The sequence below is a fragment of the Panthera uncia genome (assembly GCF_023721935.1).
Source record: "Panthera uncia isolate 11264 chromosome A1 unlocalized genomic scaffold, Puncia_PCG_1.0 HiC_scaffold_17, whole genome shotgun sequence".
NCBI lineage: Eukaryota > Metazoa > Chordata > Mammalia > Carnivora > Felidae > Panthera > Panthera uncia.
In genome coordinates, this window is record NW_026057577.1 from 23,287,013 (window position 1) to 23,307,044 (window position 20,032).

General features: G+C 35.7%; 1 protein-coding gene across 1 annotated transcript in view; it reads left to right on the forward strand.

Annotated features, from left to right (window-relative positions):
* ADAMTS19 (ADAM metallopeptidase with thrombospondin type 1 motif 19) overlaps positions 1-20,032 on the forward strand; it is a 238,253-nt gene that overhangs the window by 49,163 nt on the left and 169,058 nt on the right. The window contains exons 4-6 of the mRNA XM_049649122.1: positions 6,142-6,314; positions 7,958-8,041; positions 8,725-8,882. Of these exons, the coding sequence (XP_049505079.1) occupies positions 6,142-6,314; positions 7,958-8,041; positions 8,725-8,882 (415 nt within the window). The remainder of the gene's footprint in view (positions 1-6,141; positions 6,315-7,957; positions 8,042-8,724; positions 8,883-20,032) is intronic.

A 20,032-nucleotide genomic window follows, 5' to 3' on the forward strand; every position in this document is an offset into this window, starting at 1 on the left:
AGCAGTGTGTGCAATAAAGCCTTCATTTACTTATACCAATATGTCTAATTGTAGCTCTTCCCTTATGACTTCAGGCTGATGTATTAACATATTAAACACATGATTCAACTTTGTATAATTCGACTTTGCCTTTGTGCAATGGAATCAGAAAATTTCCGTGTATTCACATTGATCTTTGCGCTGTTTCCCCTTCCTCCTTTTAATGCCTTAGGTATAGTATGTAGCTGTGTATTGACTTCATGAATATCTTTTCTGAACAGGAAACTTCATACTTTAGGATGACTTTGTTGTGTTCTTCTATGAAAAAATAATATAGAGAAGGCACATGAGATTGAGAGCCAGAGGCCCCCCCTGGGTTCAAGGCATAGCTTCACTTTCACTCCTGCTAGGTACTCTTTTTCAGTTCCCTTAAACTTTTTTTTTTTAATTTTAGTATGGTTGACTTATAGTGTTATACTAGTTCCAAGTGTACCACATAGTGATTTGACAACCTGTACATTATTCAGTGCTCACCACAATAAGTGGAGTTACCATCTCTCACGCTGCAAAGCCAGTACAGTATTATTGACTGTACTCCCTTTGCTGTAATTTTCATCCCTGTGACTCATGTATTTTATAAACAAGAAGTGTGTACCTCTTAATCCCCTTCTCCTGTTACACCCATCACCCTATCCCCCTTCCTCTGGCAACCACCAGCTTATTCTCTGTACTTATGAATCTGTTCATGGTGTGGGTTTTTTGGGTTTTTTTGTTTTTGTTTTTGTTATTTTTTTAAGATTCCACATTTATGTGAAATCATATAGTATTTGTATTGCTCTGTCTGACTTACTTAACTCAGTGTAATGCCCTCTAGGTCCGTCTATGTTGTGAATGGCAAGATTTCATTCTTTTTTATAGCTGAGTGATAGTCCATTGAATATATATCCCATCTTGTTTATTTATTCATTTTATGATGGACACTTATGTTGCTTCCTTATTATAAATATTGTAAGTAATGCTACAGTAAACATAGGGGTAGATATATCTTTTCAATTTTTCATTTTTTTGAGTAAATAAGTAGCAGCGGAATTACTGCTCTGATATGAGATATGAGATCATATGAGATCATATGAGATATGATATCTCTATTTTTAATTTTTTGTGGAAATCCTTGGTGTTTTCCACTTTTACACCACAGCTTCTTTATTTGCAACATAAGCATGACCAGTCACGTCACAGGGATAAAGAGCTAAATGTCACAGCTCTTATTTTCAAGAGGCAACCAATGTATTATTTTAGACAGACTGGTAAGTGAGTAATTATACTGAGGCATGATGGGAACTCTGCCACACTCGGTACACAAGAAACTAGGTTCTGATATCAGGGGGCTGAGCCGCAAAGGTCAAGCAGCAGCAAAGATGACAGCAAGATGACAGACGTACATCTCTGGGGAAAAAGGGGAACAGCGGGTGCAGGTTATGATAATGGACTCCGGAGTCTCTGCCTGTGTTCACGAACTTAATGCTACCACTTCCTAGCTGTGTGATTTTGGAAAACTTACTTTCTCTCCCCGCAACTTCATTTACAGTATACGAAATGGGGATAGTGACACCCAAACCTCCGGTCTGTTGTCAGAATTAAACGAGATCATGTGTGAAAATGAAAAACTTGTGTGAAGTTTTTAGTACATATGGTTAGAGAAGAACAAGTTTCAGGCAAAAGGAGCAATGCATGCAGGGGTATAAAGGCAGGAGAAGACACCAGGTGGGGGAGCTGAAGCCAAATGTTTGCAGTGTGGATGGGAGATACAACCTTTGAAAGGTAGTCATGGACCTGGATGATGAAGGTACTTCCTTGTGTGTTCGATGGTAAGGACTTTACCTGGGAGCAATATGTGGTCTTTCAAGATTTTAAGCAGGCAAGTGACATTATTAATATATATTACATTACATTTTATTGTAAACCTATGAGTATGTCTAGGACTCACTGTTACAAGTAGATTTATAGAACTAAAGAAGAATGATCTATTTGAGCAGGACATAGAGATCATCTCTATTCTTAGAGACATCTCTAACTTAACCAGACAACTACTGAAATGGTTTCCATATGTCATCCATAACTGTTGTGGACATTATTGTCACCATGTGTATAGGGTATTATAGAGAGCACATGGTGAGCATTGATGACTAAACATTTTTCAAATTTCTTCACTAACTGGAAGTGTGTGGTGTCAACTGTGTTGTTCTTATACATGCATATGGGTAGAAAACCGTCTCAAGATTTGGAAGATGAAAAACGCGCTTAGCATAGTTGATGTAGACCCTGAAGCCATCAAAGAAAGCAACCTGATAAAAAGATTACTTCAATATGCATGGTTCTTACACAATGGTTAACTTGTATGATGGAGTCTACCATGAAGCTGAGATTCTTAAGAAACATTCTAGAATGTTCCATGCAGTCTATTTAACTGTACCATGAAAATAAGGATGTAGCAAACTGACAGATGGGGACTGGGACAGTAAAGGAAACAAACTTTTTTCTCTCTCTTACTTTGTTCCAATCTCCATTCTAACCTCTCTCTTTTCAGGTGTTTAGTAACTTGTATTCATGTGTCTCACAGTCACTTCAGACTTAATAAATCTAAAGCTGAACCCATTACCTTCCTTCCCAAAGTCCCCTGTTGTTGTCTTCCACTATCTACTACCTGTCACTCAAAGATAAAAATTGAACACCCCCCACCCCCACCTTCCCCGCTCCGCACAAGCCAAAACAAACAAGAGAATAACAGCAACAAGAGAATAATTCTGGAGTGCCTGGGTGGCTCAGTTGGTTAAGCATCCGACTTTGGCTCAGTTCATGATCTCCTGGTTCATGAGTTCAAGTCCCACGCCAGGCTCTGTGCTAATGGCTCACAGTCTAGAGCCAGCCTGGAGCCTGCTTCGGATTCTGTGTCTCCCTTTCTCTCTGCCCCTCCCCTGCTCTCACTCTGTCTCTCTTTCAAAATAAAAATATTAAAAAAAGAGAGAGAGTAATTCTAACCACTTCCCCTTTTTTCCCCTAAGTCAGATTAATTTTACTTGTGATGATGACTACTTTCTAATATTTGCCTATCTTCTCATGCTTTCTATTCCTACCACTGCCTGATTTTTACATATAAGATCAGTGACATATCCACATAGGAGAGCTACATCTGTATTTTTCCCTCCATGGTTTATTTGGTGTTGACTCTGCCAAAGTGAGTCTGTTCATCTACTTGTAGGAATGTCTGCGACTAAATATTACAAGTATATATAACAACACACTAATATATAACTAAGTACCTTTAAGATTATTAGAAAACTGCAGAATTCATTGCTAATTGGCAGACATCTCAAGATACAGATAAAGTCAATTTCTTATGCTGCCTGTCATCATCTTTGGTTTCAACTACTCGTACTAAATATGGATCTATTAAGTGTACTTTTAACTCTTGTGATCCTGTTGAAGATGGCTAGTGTTGTTTTTGTCTTTTTGCATTGTCATGATTCATGACATAATGCTTCTTTTCATTAAATAATGACTCTTTGCTTTTTATCACACTTTCATTAACTTTGTTAACTGACTCTACTTGGGTAAAACTTTGTTTATCAAGTAGATTTTAGTCTGGGTCACTGCAAAAAAAGAAAAAAATGAAACTGTAAATTATGATGATAACTCAGAACAGTGAAGTTCCCAGTAATGGTAGTGGAATCCAGTTCATGTTAGATCTCAGAGATAACTCAGTTGGGCCTAGAAGGCAGTAATAGAAGGGAACCAATAGTTCAAAAATTCAAGGTATAAATTAATTCTGGCACCATGGAAAGATGTTAGAGGGTAAGAAAGGTGGAATAGATAGTTTGCAAAGTGGAGTAGAATAGACTTGAATTGAATTGACAAGCCACTGCCAAAGTACTTAAAACAAGACAAGGAAAGCAATTTATCAGAAGCCACCACAGTGGACTAGAATTATGAGAGTATGTACTTAGAAATTAAAAAAAAAATTAGAGACACCCAGGGAAACATGACTAATTGAACACACAGATTTATCTCTACTAAACACACATGTTTACTTCTGCGGATTCCATTAAAATTGTAGTAAAGAAATATGAAAGATGTTGGCCCACGAGTATAAGTTTGGGAAAGGAGGTGGTAGCACTTTAATGACATCAACCAAATTTTGGTGTATGGCAAGGAGCAGAACAGGTAATCAATGATTTAAGAATGGATTGTAGACATGGTTGCCCAACTGTAGAAATTGATTACAACTAACTGAATTGTACATCACTGGCTACGTGTTTTGTCATATATATTATATCGCAGTAAAGCTGTTAAAATAATAAGTTTCATTATTGAAGTACCCCATGCATACAGGAAATTGCACAAATGATGTGTCCCAACTGCTAAATTTTCCCAAAATGAACATAACCATGTAGTTATCACTCAGATCAGAATATAGAAAATGTCAGTACAACAGATGTCCCCCTAGGCCCATTCCTAGGCACTAATATATCTTACCTCAAGATACTTACTCTCCTTCTAACATCATGTCTTCCCAGTTGTTATGTTTCTGTAAATGGAAGAATACAACACCTACTCTTTTGTCATTGGCTTCTTTGCTCAACATCCTCTTTGTGAGGTTCATCCATGTTCTTGCACATTGTAGTAGTTGGTTCATTTTCTTTGTTCTAGAACATTCCATTGTATGGGTAGGCCAAAATTTCTTTATCCATTACACTATTGATGGTTATTCAAATTAAGAACAGTACTACTGTGAATAATTTTTACATGTGATTTATATGCATTTCTGATAAGTATATCTTTCAGATCACTGATCATTAGGTATGCAAATGTTAAACTTTAGTGGCTACTGCTTGCTCATTTTTCAGTGTTTATCCTAATTTAAACTCCCAGTATGTATGTGCAGGGGACTTTCAGTTGTCTCCACACTCTTGACAACACTTAATATAATCATCTCTTTATTTTAGCCATTCTAGAGAGTTTAGTTAATTTAATTAATTGTGATTTAAATTTGCATTTCCCTGAAGAGTAATGAGACTGAGCACCTTCTCATATGCTAATTAGCCATTTGGATGTCTTTCTTTGTGTGAAAAATGGCTGGTCAAGTCTTTTGCCAATTTTTCATTTGGGTTATCTGTTACTAATTTAGAGTAGCTTTTAATTTGTTCATTATGGAAAAGTATTGTAAATATCTTCTCCCACTTGGTGGCATGCTTTTCATTTTGATAGTGGCATGTTTTAATAAACATTTTACATTTTTATGTAGTTAAATGTATAAATACATTTATTTGTGGTTACTACTTTTATTTGGCCTTGTTTGAAGAAATTTTTATTTCCCTATGTGATCCTGATGGAAGGCAGAACTGAGTCTTTTGTAACCCATGCATAATGTTTTAGTAATTAAGGGCCACTGCCTGAAATGAGGACATGTGAGGTAGTCACTTCAGGCACTCTCCTCAAGTAGACCTTTGTTTTGTCACTGGTTTCAAAAAGAAAATTGTGATTTTTTTTATTGGATTATTTTATTTATACGGACTCTGTGCTAAGAATTTTACTAATGCAACCTTATTATAGGACATCAACACTAGAAAGTAGATGTTGCTATTGTTCAGACGAGGAAATCAAGGCTAACTGACTGATGTTAGTTTCCCAAGTAGCAGAGCCAATAAGTGATACAAGTCTATCTAGTCTATTTGATTACAAAGCCACACTCCAAAACCAGATGCCCTTTTAGCTTCCATGTATTCAGGGAACTTATTTGGTCTTGCTTACCATTATATTATCAACATATCTTGGCATTAAATAAACATTTTTTTAAATGTTTATTTATTTTTGAGAGAGAGAGATAGAGAGAGTGAATGGGGAAGGGGCAGAGAGAGAGAGAGAGAGGGAGACAGAGGATCCCAAGCAGGCCTCACGGTGTCAGCAAAGAAACCTATGTAGAGCTTGATCTCACGAACTGTGAGATCATGACCTGAGCCAAAATCAAGAGTCAAACACTTAACCAACTGAGCCACCCAGGTGCCCCTTAAGTAAACATATTGAAAAAATTTTTGAAGAAACGGAAATTTTATATTCACTTTGCCAATATGGAGTCACATTGGAAAATCCATTTCTCTATTGCAGACAAAGGAAGACCTAGATCTAAAAAAATAACAGAAAGTGGAAGAGGGAAACGATATTCATACAAATTACCTCAAGAATACAACATAGAGACTGTAGTGGTTGCAGACCCAGCAATGGTTTCCTATCATGGAGCAGATGCAGCCAGGAGATTCATTCTAACCATCTTAAATATGGTAGGCAAACTTTAAAGTGCGCTTGGAATTTTTTCAAGAAAACTCTAAGGAAGAAATGTGTGAGTATAATGACATTCTTTAAAAATTAATTCATTACTATTCCTTTCTTTTATTGACATCAGTAAAAAAATGCTTTGGGTATACCAGCTACCTTAAAAGAAATATCAAAAGTAATAATTCACATCTTCTAGTAAAAGAAACCATCGTTATTGTTGATTTCAATGTGGCAGACTCTTTCTCTGTTATTCTTTTGTCTATTCTTTCATGACCTTCTTTTCATTCTCTTTTATAAAAGGCCATTTGCTGAAATTAGAAAGGTTATGTATTTTTTTTGTATGCATGGCCCCACCCAAAGTATTAGACATTATGTGGTGGAACAAAAATGGAGGTTGGTAATCCACTGATAGGTATGTAAAATTTGATGTCAGATATAATACTAGTTTATGAGTAAGACCTAATAGCAAATAGCTCAATTTTTTAAGCAGGTGGATCACATGTAGCTAACTTCAGTTAACAGTTTCTGAACTGCAGAAATCTAGTTTGTACCTAGTATCATACAGATGTTTACCACCAAATGAATCCTTTGACTTAATTATATACCCTTTGGTTAAACTTTCTGCAAGGCGGAATTAAAAGGTCGGAGTGAAGAGCCGTTCTTAGGGGAGAATGAACATCAATAAATGCCAAAGGCAAATGCCCATTTATGATTCCAGTTACCATATAGGGCAGGGTAAGAACCACTGATTCAGGGATAAATATATTATGTTTTGTAAAATTCTATTTTGACTGTTTTTGCTCATTTTTACTATTTGGCTTATTTGAGCAGGGAACAGATTTGCCCACACTTCAGTCATTTCTTACCATGTTCAGCTACCTCCAGAACATTCCACCAGCAGTCTGTTACAGGGTAGGCTAATACAGCCTACCAGCTTTAGTTTCTTCTAAGTAGTTCTATCTCCGAAAGTATGGGTTTGACGTGTCAGCTTTCTGTTTTCTATTACAAGTTAAGTAAATATTAAATTCTACAAAAAATAAAGTACCACATAAAAATTCACCTTGCTTTCCAGCCCTGCTGCACACACCATAGTTTGGGAAAAACAGTTATAATGAGGATCTGAAACCATTAATCAACAGTGGCCTGCAAGCTTGTCTTCCTGGGTAACATTGAAGAGAAGAGCTTTGAAAACCCTTTTCCTATTTGGCAGCTAGCTTAGAGAGAGAGAAAACTACTCCAAGGAATGAATCGGGAGGTGGCATAAAGCAGGCTCAGTTTTCAGGACTGTTTCTCAGAAAAAAGGAGGACACTGGCATTTTGTGATCTTAAGAAACATTCTAGGGTTTAGTTACTAAAATGCTTGTCTTCAGTATTGTAAAAAGCCCAACCTTCCCTCTATATCCCATTGAAATGGCATAGACAATCAAGACTGCAGTGAGTTTCTCAGAAGGCTAGGTCTAAATTTCTTGGTATTTAAAATGAATTAGCTATGTTATTCTTGCTTATTAAGCTAATTTTAAAATTATTTAAGTGGTGTTAAATATAAGATTTCTCATCTAAATTGAGACTTCTCCCATATCTGGACTTTAAGAAAAATAAATATGATTTCAAGTTTTATTTTAGGATTTTTATTTTTATTTGTTTTTAGGTTTTTAACCTTTTCCAACACAAGAGTCTTGGTGTGCAGGTCAATCTTCGTGTGATAAAGCTTATTCTGCTCCATGAAACTCCAGTAAGAAAGTCTTGAGTTTTTTGTTCAATTAATTGGGTGAGAAGTTGTGTTCAGATGCTTTTAAGTAAAGTGAATGTTAGGAGTGTGCTTTTTATTGACTTAAAAATCCAGAAATATCCACTAAGTCACTTAAACTATACATAAAACTGGCCTTTAGTTTTGGTTAATACCTCAGTTTTATTCTAAAAATGGAATGTTCTTAGTTTCCAAGGATCCTGACAACAAACCTTAACTTTCCAAGATGTAATTTTTAAAAGTGATTTTTAATGAGAGTTTTATTTTCTTATTTAAACATGTGCTTTTGAAACGTTTTCTTATCTGTAATTCATTTCAGAGAATACTCTGTGGCATCATTTTAGTATGCTACTTAACTAGAACTTTGAGAAAACTTTGTTCTTAAATTGTAGAAATAAAATTAAGTTATTTAAGCCAGAAAGTTCCACATTCTTACAACACCTCTCTCCTTTTTCAGAGTAACATTGAACAGATTTTGTAGTTATTGTACCCTCCCAAAGTTGCACGATTTTCAGCTGAGGCTAAATTATTTCTGAATGTCTTCCAGGTTCTAATTACTGTTGTTATGGTCAGCGGTCCGCTTTAGTAATTCAGGAAGTCTCGTCAGTTTTTAGTTTTTTGTATATCTGAAAATAATTTGCCTTGAAGTGAAATCTCTTCTCTTGTAGGCAGACCTATATATTGGGCACCATGGAGAGAAAATGCTAGAGAGTTTTTGCAAGTGGCAGCATGAAGAATTTGGTAAAAAGAATGATATACATTTAGAGATGTCTACAAGCTGGGGAGAGGACATGACTTCAGTGGATGCAGCTATACTTATAACAAGGTAAATTTTCCAAAGCCAATTAAATGACATTCCTAATTCGATGGCTGTGCTGTTAATCGGATTAATTCCTTCAGAGAATGCTTTTATTCCAGATTTTGTGTTCCAAAAAACTTTGGCATAATGATTTTAGTCATCTCCCTCAATTCATAATAACTGATTTCTGAATAGGCACATTTTGGATGGCATATTGACAAAACTTGTGGCTAGTTAATTTAAAAAATATTTTACCCTCAGGGCGCCTGGATGGCTCCGTCGGTTAAGCGTCCAACTTCAGTTCAGGTCATGACCTCACGGTTCATGAGTTCAAGCCCCGCGTCGGGCTCTGTGCTGACAGCTCAGAGCCTGGAGCCTGCTTTGGATTCTGTGTCTCCCTGTCTCTCTGCCACTCTCCCACTCACACTCTCTTTCTCTCTCAAAAATGAATAAACATTAAAAATTTTAAGAAAAATAAAATTAAAAAAATACTTTACCCTCAAGTTTTGAAATGAAGACATAGCCATTGATGATGGGAAGTGAACACTATGGTGAATTTTGGTGGCACTTCACAAAAAGCCTATATTGTATGTTTTTCAGTCATCACCATGGAGATAAAGCACCCAATATATTAAACTCAGTAATTGATAAACTTTCTGGTACCACCTGAGAAAAAAGTTTCAATTAAATCTCTAGCTGATTAATTCTTGGCTCCACTGTGAATGTACTCCTAACAAACATTTGTCATGCAGCATTAAAGGCAAATATAAAAAGATGAAACAGTGAACAACAATATGCTCTTTATGGGCACTCTGTGTTAGTAATTATTCGTAAATTTTTTGTTTAAAGCTATTAAAAATGAATAGTAATTCATTATTCACTAGCAATTTAATTTTAGCATCAGCAATGTTGACATTTCCCATCACAGAATACACACTAACATCTGAATATGATTTTCTGTAACAGGTCTGTTGAATTCATGATAGCATCTTATTGCTGAATTATACAAAAACTCTTCTAGTTCTGCATAATTCACGAAGGTGAAAAAAATCTATTGTAAGAACACAATTGGACTTCCACTTCCAACTGTGTAGGTGTACCTGCGATTGGACTTTTACAGTAAATAGCCATAAAACTGAAGAATATTTATGAAACAAATGCTTTTTATTTTTTTATTTTTTTTTAAATTTTTTAATGTTTTTATTTATTTTTGAGCCAGAGAGAGACAGAGCATGAGCAGGGGAGGAGCAGAGAGAGAGGGAGACACAGAATCGAAAGCAGGCTCCAGGCTCTGAGCTGTCAGCACAGAGACCAACGTGGGGCTCGAACTCATGAACAGTGAGATCATGACCTGAGCCAAAGTCGGACGCCCAACCGACTGAGCCACCCAGGCGCCCCTAAACAAATGCTTTTAAGTCACTGGAGGATGAGCAGTGCAAGACTGCAACTTTGAAAGAAGGAAAATTTATTAAGGGAGCCCCACAGTCAATCCAGATTATTGCCTGGGAACAGTTTTTTGACTGGTATAGCAAGCTGGAATCTAGGTAGAGCCCAGTGGTCCTGCTGAAGGTACTGTAGATGAGGATCCTATGCAGAGAATGATGCCAAGAAGCTTGTGTGCAGATCATCTTGGAGAACTTTGCAAGACTGGTCTGAATATCCATAGATAGAAACTTTCCAAAAGCATCAGAGTGCTACAGCTATGGAGTTGAGATTGTTAAAGGACACTAGGAATTGAGTAGATTCAGGCCTTGAGAGTGGAGCGATCTTATTAGTACCTTGTCATTACTCCTGGTATTTAGCTGAAAAAACAGAAAAGCTGAGCCTTCCTAGTAGGGACTTTGATCCAGAAAAATGTCTACTCTTGACCTGCCCTAACAAAGCCTGAAACCAAGCACCTGTAAGGTATTTATGGGAGATAGATTGTGGAGGTTTACAAAAGCTTGGGAATTATCTTGAGCATTAGATAGATCCTCCCTACCAAGGAATAAACTCAAACCTCCCACATTCAGAGTGATGAGCCAGTAGTTGAACTGGCTCCTAAAACAAGAATCAGTTCTCTTCAGAGGAAGATAAAAGAATCCTGAATCTCTGTAACATATCTACATTGTCTGAAACATAATAAAAACTAGTCAAGCAAAGAAACATGAAAATGTGACCCATGGTGAAGGAAAAATAGTCAATAGAAACTGACCCTGAGATAGTTCAGATGTTGGATTTACTGATTAAAGTAGTTGTAATTGGAATCCCAGAAGAAGAATGAGAATAGGTAAGAAAAATTATTTGGACCTACAATGGCAAAATTGTTTCCCACATTGATGGGAAAAAACCCTTTATTATTATTATTGAAAAATTTTTAAAAACATTTATGTATTATTGAGAGACAGACACAGAGTGTGAGCAGGGGAGGGGTAGAGAGAGGGTGAAACACAGAATCTGAAATAGGCTCCAGGCTCTGAGCTGTCAGCACAGAACCCAATGTGGGGCTCGAACTCACAAACTGCAAGATCATGACCTGAGCCGAAGTCGATTGCTTAACCAACTGAGCCACCCAGGCGCCCCAGGAAATAAAACCCTTTAGATATCTACATATATCATAGGAAAATGAGTAAAAGTCAAAGATACAAAAAATGAGTTTTGAATTGTCCAAAGAGATGCATTTCACAGGGGAAACAATGTTAACATTGATGATTGACTTCCTGTCGGAAAAAAATGAATATAAAAAACAATAAAAATGGTATCTCTAATGTATGGGGCTAGGGGGAACCCTATCAACAAAAATTGTTAATGAATTCTTAAAAGTGCTTTCTTAATCTATCAAAGGGTATCTACGCACATATACACAAAAATCTACAGTTAACAACACACTTAATGTTGAAAACCAAATATTTTCCATTAGAACTGGAAGCAAGGCAAAGATATCAATGCTTACCACTTCTATTCAGTTTTGTACTCAAGATCATAGCCAGTTTAGTAAGGTGGGAAAAAGAAAAAAACAGTTCTTTTTTTTTTAATGTTTATTTTTGAAAGAGAGAGAGAGATTGTGTGTGTGTGTGTGTGTGTGTGTGTGTGTGTGTGAGAGAGAGAGAGAGAGAGAGAGAGAGAGGAACAGAGAGAGGGGGAGACACAGAATCCAGGCTCTGTGCTGTCAGCTCGATGCAGCGCTCGAACCTATGAAATGCAAGATCTTGATCTGAGCCAAAGTTGGATGCTTAACCAACTGAGTTACCCAGGTGCCCCAAGAAACAAAAGTTCTAAATATTGGAAAGAAAAAAAAAATATTTCTCTTCACAGATAATATACCTCAGTTCGAATAAAATTATAAGAAATATAGCAGAAAAATTGCCAGAAGTTATAATTGGATTTTTTAAGCACATAGAATATAAAGTCAATTTATAAAAATTTTATTTAGGGGCACTGAAATAGCTCAGTCTGTTGAGCATCTGACTCTTGATTTTCGCTCAGGTCATGATCTCGTGATTCAGGGGATTGAGCCCCACATTGGGCTCTGCTCTGACAGCCGGGAGCTTGCTTGGGATTCTCTCTTCCTCTCTCTGCCTCTCCCCCACTCTCTCTCACACACACACACACTCTCTCTCTCTCTCTCTCAAAATAAATAAACTTAAAAAACAATTTTATTTATGTATAATGAAAATGTACAATTGGAATAATGTTATAGTAACTTCCAAAACCATAAAAAATGTAAGAATAATTTTAAAAAATATGTGTAAAACCTCTAAAATGATATCTACAAAGCACTGAGAGAGCTGAGAGAAATTAAATATCTAAATAAAGGTTTTTATTTGTTGGAAGACTATTACTGAGATTTTCATCTTACCCACATTGAGTGAGAGTCACTATAATCTCCATGAAAGTCGGTCCCAGCTTTTTTTGTAGAAATTGGCAAGCTGATTCCAACATGTATTTGGAAAAATAAAGAACATAGAAGAATCAAAACAATTTTGTAAAAGAAGGACAAACGGGGTGGACTTAAATTATCTGATTTCAAAACTTATTATAAAGATTTGGTAATCAAAACAATGGGATTTTGGCAGAAACTTCGCAGGATAGATGAATGAAATAGAATAAAGAATCTCGAAATATACCCATATATATATGGTCAACTGACTCTCAAAAACCCATCAGTATTACTGAGTGATGGGAAGATAGTCTATTAATGAAATGGCTCTACAACATCTGGATATCCATGTGAAAAAAATGAATTTCAACCCTGCTTTACACCTTGTGTGATGTTAATTCATAATGGAGCATAGAAAGCTACGTGATATAGCTACAGCTGTCAAACTCTTAGTCAAAAAAACAGAAGATCTACATGACTATAGGGAGGGTAATGATTTCTTGGATAGAGTATAAGAAAAGCACTAATCAAAAGGTCTTGAAAATAATCGTTTGGACTTCTTCAAAATTTAAATCATCTCATGTGCAAAATACATTGATATGAAAATGGAAAGGCAGTCCCCCAGATTGGAGAAAATAGTGGCAATACGTCTGTCTACCAAACTATTTGTATTTGAAATATGTGTGTGTGTATGCATATATAGTATATAATATACAAAACTTCCAACTTCAAAACTCAGTAAGAGGGATGATCAAATAGAAATGACCTGTATTTGTCCAGTGCTAGCTGGTGATCTTCAATTGCCTAAATGACCTCTTTGAGTTTCATCATTAATGAGGATAGTAGTAAAGGGTAGAGAATATAAGACATCTTGTATAACATGAGGCCTACAGTGAAGGTTCAGTAATTTTATATCAAACAAATAGTTGTGTAAGATCCTGTGTAAGCTTGTATTCATGTGGCAGACCTACTATCAGAAATACCATTTGTTGTACTATTATATTGTCATTGTTCTTGTATTTATAGTTTTGTCAGCCCTTATTTAGGGCTGACATGTTCCTTCTTTAGGAAAGTCATCTTCCTTATTTAGGAAATTATAATTTCGTAACATTGGGTGTCAACTACCCTCAAAAAAAAATTAGAATTATAATTTCATCCCATGTTAGGGGCACCTGGGTGGCTCAGTCGGTTGAACGTCTGACTTTGGGTCAGGTCATGATCTCGCAGTTTGTGAGTTTGAATCCCACATTGGGCTCTGTGCTGACAGCTCACAGCCTGGAGCCTGCTTCGGATTCTGTGTCTCCCTCTCCCTCTCTGCCTCTTCCCCGCTCGGGCTCTGTCTCTTACTTTCAAAAATAAATAAACATTAAAAAAATAATAATTTCATCCCACATTATCTTAGACACACTTAAGAACCCTCTGTTAGTGCTGAAGATACGCTGTAGTGCTTTTATTTTGTGTTCTCTTACATTGCTAGGGAAAGTTAGTGACAAGGGAGGTAATGATGAACAATGGTTAGTTAAGAATGTGACTTTTAAGAATTTATAATATTAGAATAAAATATAGCACACAACAAATTCCTTTTTCAGGGTTTGGAAGAGAAAAATGAAATTGGAAATGAGGAATGAAATTGTCACACTATCGGTGGGGTGAGACAAAACTTGCATAGAGAGTATGATCCCAATACTACACGTATGTTTATACATATTAGTTGTATACAGTGAATTTAGTTATGCAAATACATGGAAATAAAAATGGAGAAATATACTTTAAAATGTTAACTGTAAGTACTACTCCTAGATAGTGGGATTGTAGGCTAATGCTTTAACTTTATTCTGTATTTTTCAAATTTCTGTAAGAAATATATTACATTTTAATGGGAAAAATATGAATTAGTAATCAAATTATGAGTATCATCCTCTTTAGTCTCAGAATTAGTATTTCAAACACCTAACAACCGTGAGAAGGATGACAGATTTCCTTAGCTGACAATTCTGTAAAAACCACTGTCTAAACAGAATTTCTGCTCCAGACCCAAAGAAAAGCCTTTTTTTGTGGGGTGAAATTTGCTATGGTTTTGCTGAGCCACTTCATGTTTTATGGGGCAAAAAAATCTTTGTACACCTTTCATCCCTTTAGTAGAAATGTTGTCTTCGCTTTTTTGTACTATTATAGGTAGGACTTAGAATAGGACCGAGTAGGTTTTTTTTAAATCACAACAGGAATAAAAAAAGAAATAAAACAGAAATAGCAAAATTGGTGATTGAAAATAGGAAAAAAAAACTATCAAAGTATATAGACACATAAAATATTAATAGATACTGACAAGTAATGCTACCTTTACCTCCCCGTGGGGCTAAGATTTATGTGGAGGATTCCTGTTTCTCCATATCACTTCTTATCAGTGCCATAACAATGAAAATCAGTGCACTAGAGGGAGTGTTATTTCTAAGTGACCTAGCACCATTTGATTAGTAAAGTCTAAATGAAAGGTTTGAGTAATTGAGGTAGAAGTATCCCTTTTACACTAAGTATCCCTTAGTGTAAACATGAAGGTGATCAGATCTTTAGCTTTATGTGGAAGTTGTGAAAGATAAAATAAAAATTTAAATCTCTTTGCATTCCATGGTGGCTTCCATCCACATGGGACAAGTTGACTGACCAACTTCCTCAATATTCTCCCCTTAGATTATTAAGCAGTGTATGTTATGTGAACATAGTAGTAGGAAGGAGTTTTAGATAGCTATTAATTTTGGTTTCAACTAAACAATGTTTTTATAAATTCAAACCTATCTGCAGTAATATATTTGTTAAATTGTTCTATGATACTGAAATAAATAATTTAAAGCTGACTCAGTGGTTGTAGGCTCACAGTTACAAAAACACAAAGCATGTCCTCCCGGCTGTCAACTCTGTGATTTCTCCACGTAATTTTCACATTTCTCTTTGAAATCATGCAGAAGACATAAGTTTCTCTTGAAAACGCTCTTAAATTTACAATACAATTTAATTACTGATAACTTTGCCTTTCATATTTATGAAGATGTTTTTGGTTTATGTACAGTACTTTTGAAAGTTAGTTTTAAACTAACATCATTGGCAAGTAAGATACGAAATTTAATAAAGTATACAAATGGCAGAAATATATTAATTTAATACAACTCATAGAATAATTTTTGAGTGAATCATTTATAGGTATATCCCAGGACACTACAAAACTCGACAATGAGACTTATTCTCAAATGCATCTTCATTCTTGGAAATTAAAGGCTACATTTCATTTTTTTTCAATATAAATCAGAACTTCAGCAGAATTTATTGGCCTTCCCACTTGCCAGAGTCTAACAGTATCATTTCCATAAACTCATATTATGAAACTCTGTGATGCAGGCTTCAAGCGCACTGAGCCAACATGAGCCAAAGATGAGAGAATTTGAATCCACGTGATCATTGATCTCGGCAGCAAACAAATCAATTTCCCCCATCACCTCCCCCGAAATTTTGAATATTATGAAGTTAAGAATACATTATTTGGGCCTTCTTGAAAAGAAGTTGACAGTGGAAGAATTGAAGATTAAGAATTATAATCTGATCTGGGTTTTTTAAATCTTGCTCACAATTTATTTTTTAATTGTACTGAGAAGTCCTTCCAGGGCTTTTGGAGAAAAGAGCTTGCATTTTTAAAAAATAATTTGTTTTATTCATGTGTTTGCTGAGTAGAAATTGGCTGTGTGAAGGACTCCAAGTGCCCTTGAAAATAAGCAGTGCATTTGTCATAGTTTTATCGTCTTGTTTAGTTACAGATGAAGTCCCTTGTTTCACATTATGTAAATCAAATAGTTCTGTTGCAGCCTCTTGCATTATGATATGATGTACTGTACATTTAGCAAAAGCACATAAAATCCCTTTCCCTCTACATCTGAATATACTTTACCCTCTGTGATTCTTGGCCCTAAGGTGAAGATTTTGCTTTTATGTGATTCTTTAATTTTCTGCATTACCATATTATTCAGTATCATCTGTTGTGGGTGTTTCTCTCTCCATTTGTTTGCTGGCAAAGGCAACTGCAAAATAGAACTATCCATTATTTAATACAATTCCCCAGGCTTCTTCCTCACTGATCCCGGGGCCCTTATCACATTACAGAAATGATTGTGTGTCGTCCTCTTCTTTGACTTCAGAGTAAAAGCCTTTTTTACTTTGTATTCTTCCCCTTTACCCACTGCTTGGCATCGAAGAGGCACCTAATGAATCCAGCAGCCTCCAGTTGTGCAGGTTGTACACCGCACAACAGTAGAGGGAGCTTTTTACATTGTTGTGTACATAAATGTATCCCTAGAATTAAGCACTACACACCCTATACAACCAGGCATGGTATCCCTGTGATAAATTTGATTTTTGTATCTTCTGATGCAGAAAAGGGCTAATTATATACTTGTAACAAAAAAGTCAGCAAACCTTTTCCATTCCTCTTTATCAGTAATTATATTCAGAATCTGAATGTATTCTACTGCCAAAGGGATATATTTTCCTACATCATTTGTTGTTAGTTTTGAGCCACAGAGACTAACTTTACCCAAGTTAAGCACCAAAAGAGGTGTCTCTCTGGAATTCTTTGGTAGATGGAGAAAATTCTATGTGGTACTTAGCATCAGAGGAAGAATTGAGAAATTAGACATTAAGAAAGACAGTGAAGAAGGAAACTAGAAATGTCAACCACTAGGTTTGGATGATTCAGGGCCATTCATATTTTCTTACTGTATTATTTATTCGCTTTAGATCCTCTAAAAAAGTGGCTTTGGGTCAGGATAGAGTGGGGAGGCAAATTCTGTGATTAGAAGCCAGTGACTAGAAAATATGATACATTTGAAGGTGGTTTCTCAGGGGAATGATGCTGGGGGTTAGGGGATAGTTAGGGTCTGCCTCAGTGGCTGTCAAGGAATCACTTAGATTTTCAAAACGTTCGGTTATAACCCTGGGAATAAGTGTTCCAGTGAATGTTTTGTTTGTATTTCTAAAGTTTTCAGTTTTGATCTTGAATATTGAAAATGTTGAAAGGATGCTATTCACTAGTTTAATTTAGAAGTTTAGCATATGGTAGTTCAAGTGATTAATGGGATAAAAGGTAAAATTTAAGTGTGTCTTCCCTCATTTACTTAGAGTTGCCTTTCTAATTAAGGCATGTATTAAAATTTTTTTTTTTTACAAAAACAAAGTGAAACTATTAAGATACTCAATGCTGATGGACAATCTGCTCATTTAGTTCAGTAAAATTTTCTTTGCTATTTACTTTCTAATAATTAACAGAAATTGACCTACTTTACAACATTAATTCGGTTGGAAAGTACACATATGTTAAGGCAGGTGCAAGTAATATTGATAAGATTGTATATTCTACGTAAAAAGAGAAAAGATGATTTGTACAGTGAATATTAATCTATCAAGTGATAGCAGCCAGCTTTCACTTGTCCAGGATGGATTAACTAGTTTTTAGATTTATCAGAATAAAAAATAATGGTTTATTTCAGAAACAAAATTAACATTTTTAGATTAGTGACAACATGTTGTGCTGTTCCTGTTGTTTGGAAATACACAGTTATCAGTAGGTAGCAACTGTAATGTTGCACTGTGTCTATTGCATTCGAGGTATGATTGACTCCCCTGCAGCCAGATGAGAGGTCTCTAGAGTAGGTCTCTCTAGAGCAAAGATGTGTCTGCTATGCAGTCTAAAAGCAGGAGCAGAGGAAAACATGGCTGCTAAAACAAACCAAAGCCAAATATTTAAGAGTAGAATTAATTAGTGAGGAAAGGAAAAGGAAAGGATAAGATGCAAGAGGGTCTGAGTTTCTGCCTTTCTTGAATCCTGGTGAAGTATTGGAAAAGTGTTCTTCGCGGAGAGACCCACAGGAATAACAAATCTTCAAGTGATTCTTTGTGCAGAAATTCATGAGATTGGCAGTCATTCCTGTATTATTTTTGTTATACATAACTGCAGAATGGTAAACATATTCCTAAATCCTGAATATTATTTAAATATATCAAGTTTATATTAAGTCAGTTAGGTGACTTGTGTTGAAATAGATTATTTAAGGTTATGTTTTATCTTCTTTTATTTAAAAATTTTTTTAACATTTATTCATTTTTTGTTAGAGACAGAACATGAGTGGGGGAGGGGCAGAGAGAGAGGGAGACACAGAATCCAAAGTAGGCTCCAGGCTCTGAGCTGTCAGCACAGAGCCCAATGCGGGGCTCGAACTCATGGACCATAAGATCATGACCTGAGCTGAAGTTGAACACTCAACTGACTGAGCCACCCAGGTGCCCCATGTTTTGTCTTCTTTATTGCAACTCTACCTTTGTCTACTTTATTCTAGTAATCAAGGATTGATTCTATATGGAAATCATGTCTGTCAGATATTTGCCAGGAGGAATAGTAAAAAATTATCATGATTAATTGTTGATAGTAAGTTACATCATTCTGTAGTTCATTCATATCCATGGCTATCCACACATACCCGTTTTTTCCTCCAATCTTATGGAAAAGAAATAGCAATATTGTAACAATTACTAATGTTTACAATAATTCATAATTCACACATTCCCCACTTGTAGAAAGGTATCTTTGAAAAAAAAGTTTATTATCAATTGAGGTCAATGTGAACATCTCACTGAGGCAGTTATACAGTCTTTCAATAGTTTGGTAAAAGAAACTGCATGATATAAAGTGTGATAATAGAATAAGTCTATATGGCTTGATTCTATGTACATTATGATCTAATCAGGTTAACAATACATATATGTTTCTCTATTCTAATTTCTATATGTTAGGTCACAAATTATATTCCATTCCTTTAATTATGTGATAATCTGGCTAGATAATCATGAGATGTTCCCATTATAGACATCTTGGAATTGTAGAAAAAATAGAATAAAAATCCTTTTATACATACAGATGAGCCAAAAAATTAAAGGCTGTGGCAAAAACAAATACATAAAAAAACACACACACACACATACACACACACACACACACACACACACACACACACAAAAGCAAAACACAAAAGAGAGCTTCTGAGGTAAAGTGATCGTTTCCCTGGGAGGAGTTATTTTGACCTAAACCTCTCGGTTCTTGGATTTAACTCCCAGACGAAGAGAATACTTTGAGGCTTTGCGAGTGTGGCAGTGGAGCTGAAATGATTGCATATAGGCCAGAACCCTTAGATAACTACACCTTTGACTAAAGTATGATCTGGTAGAAGCTCAGCAAAAGAGTGCAGGCTGTCGACAAGAAGCATTCCAGCTCAGCCATGACCGC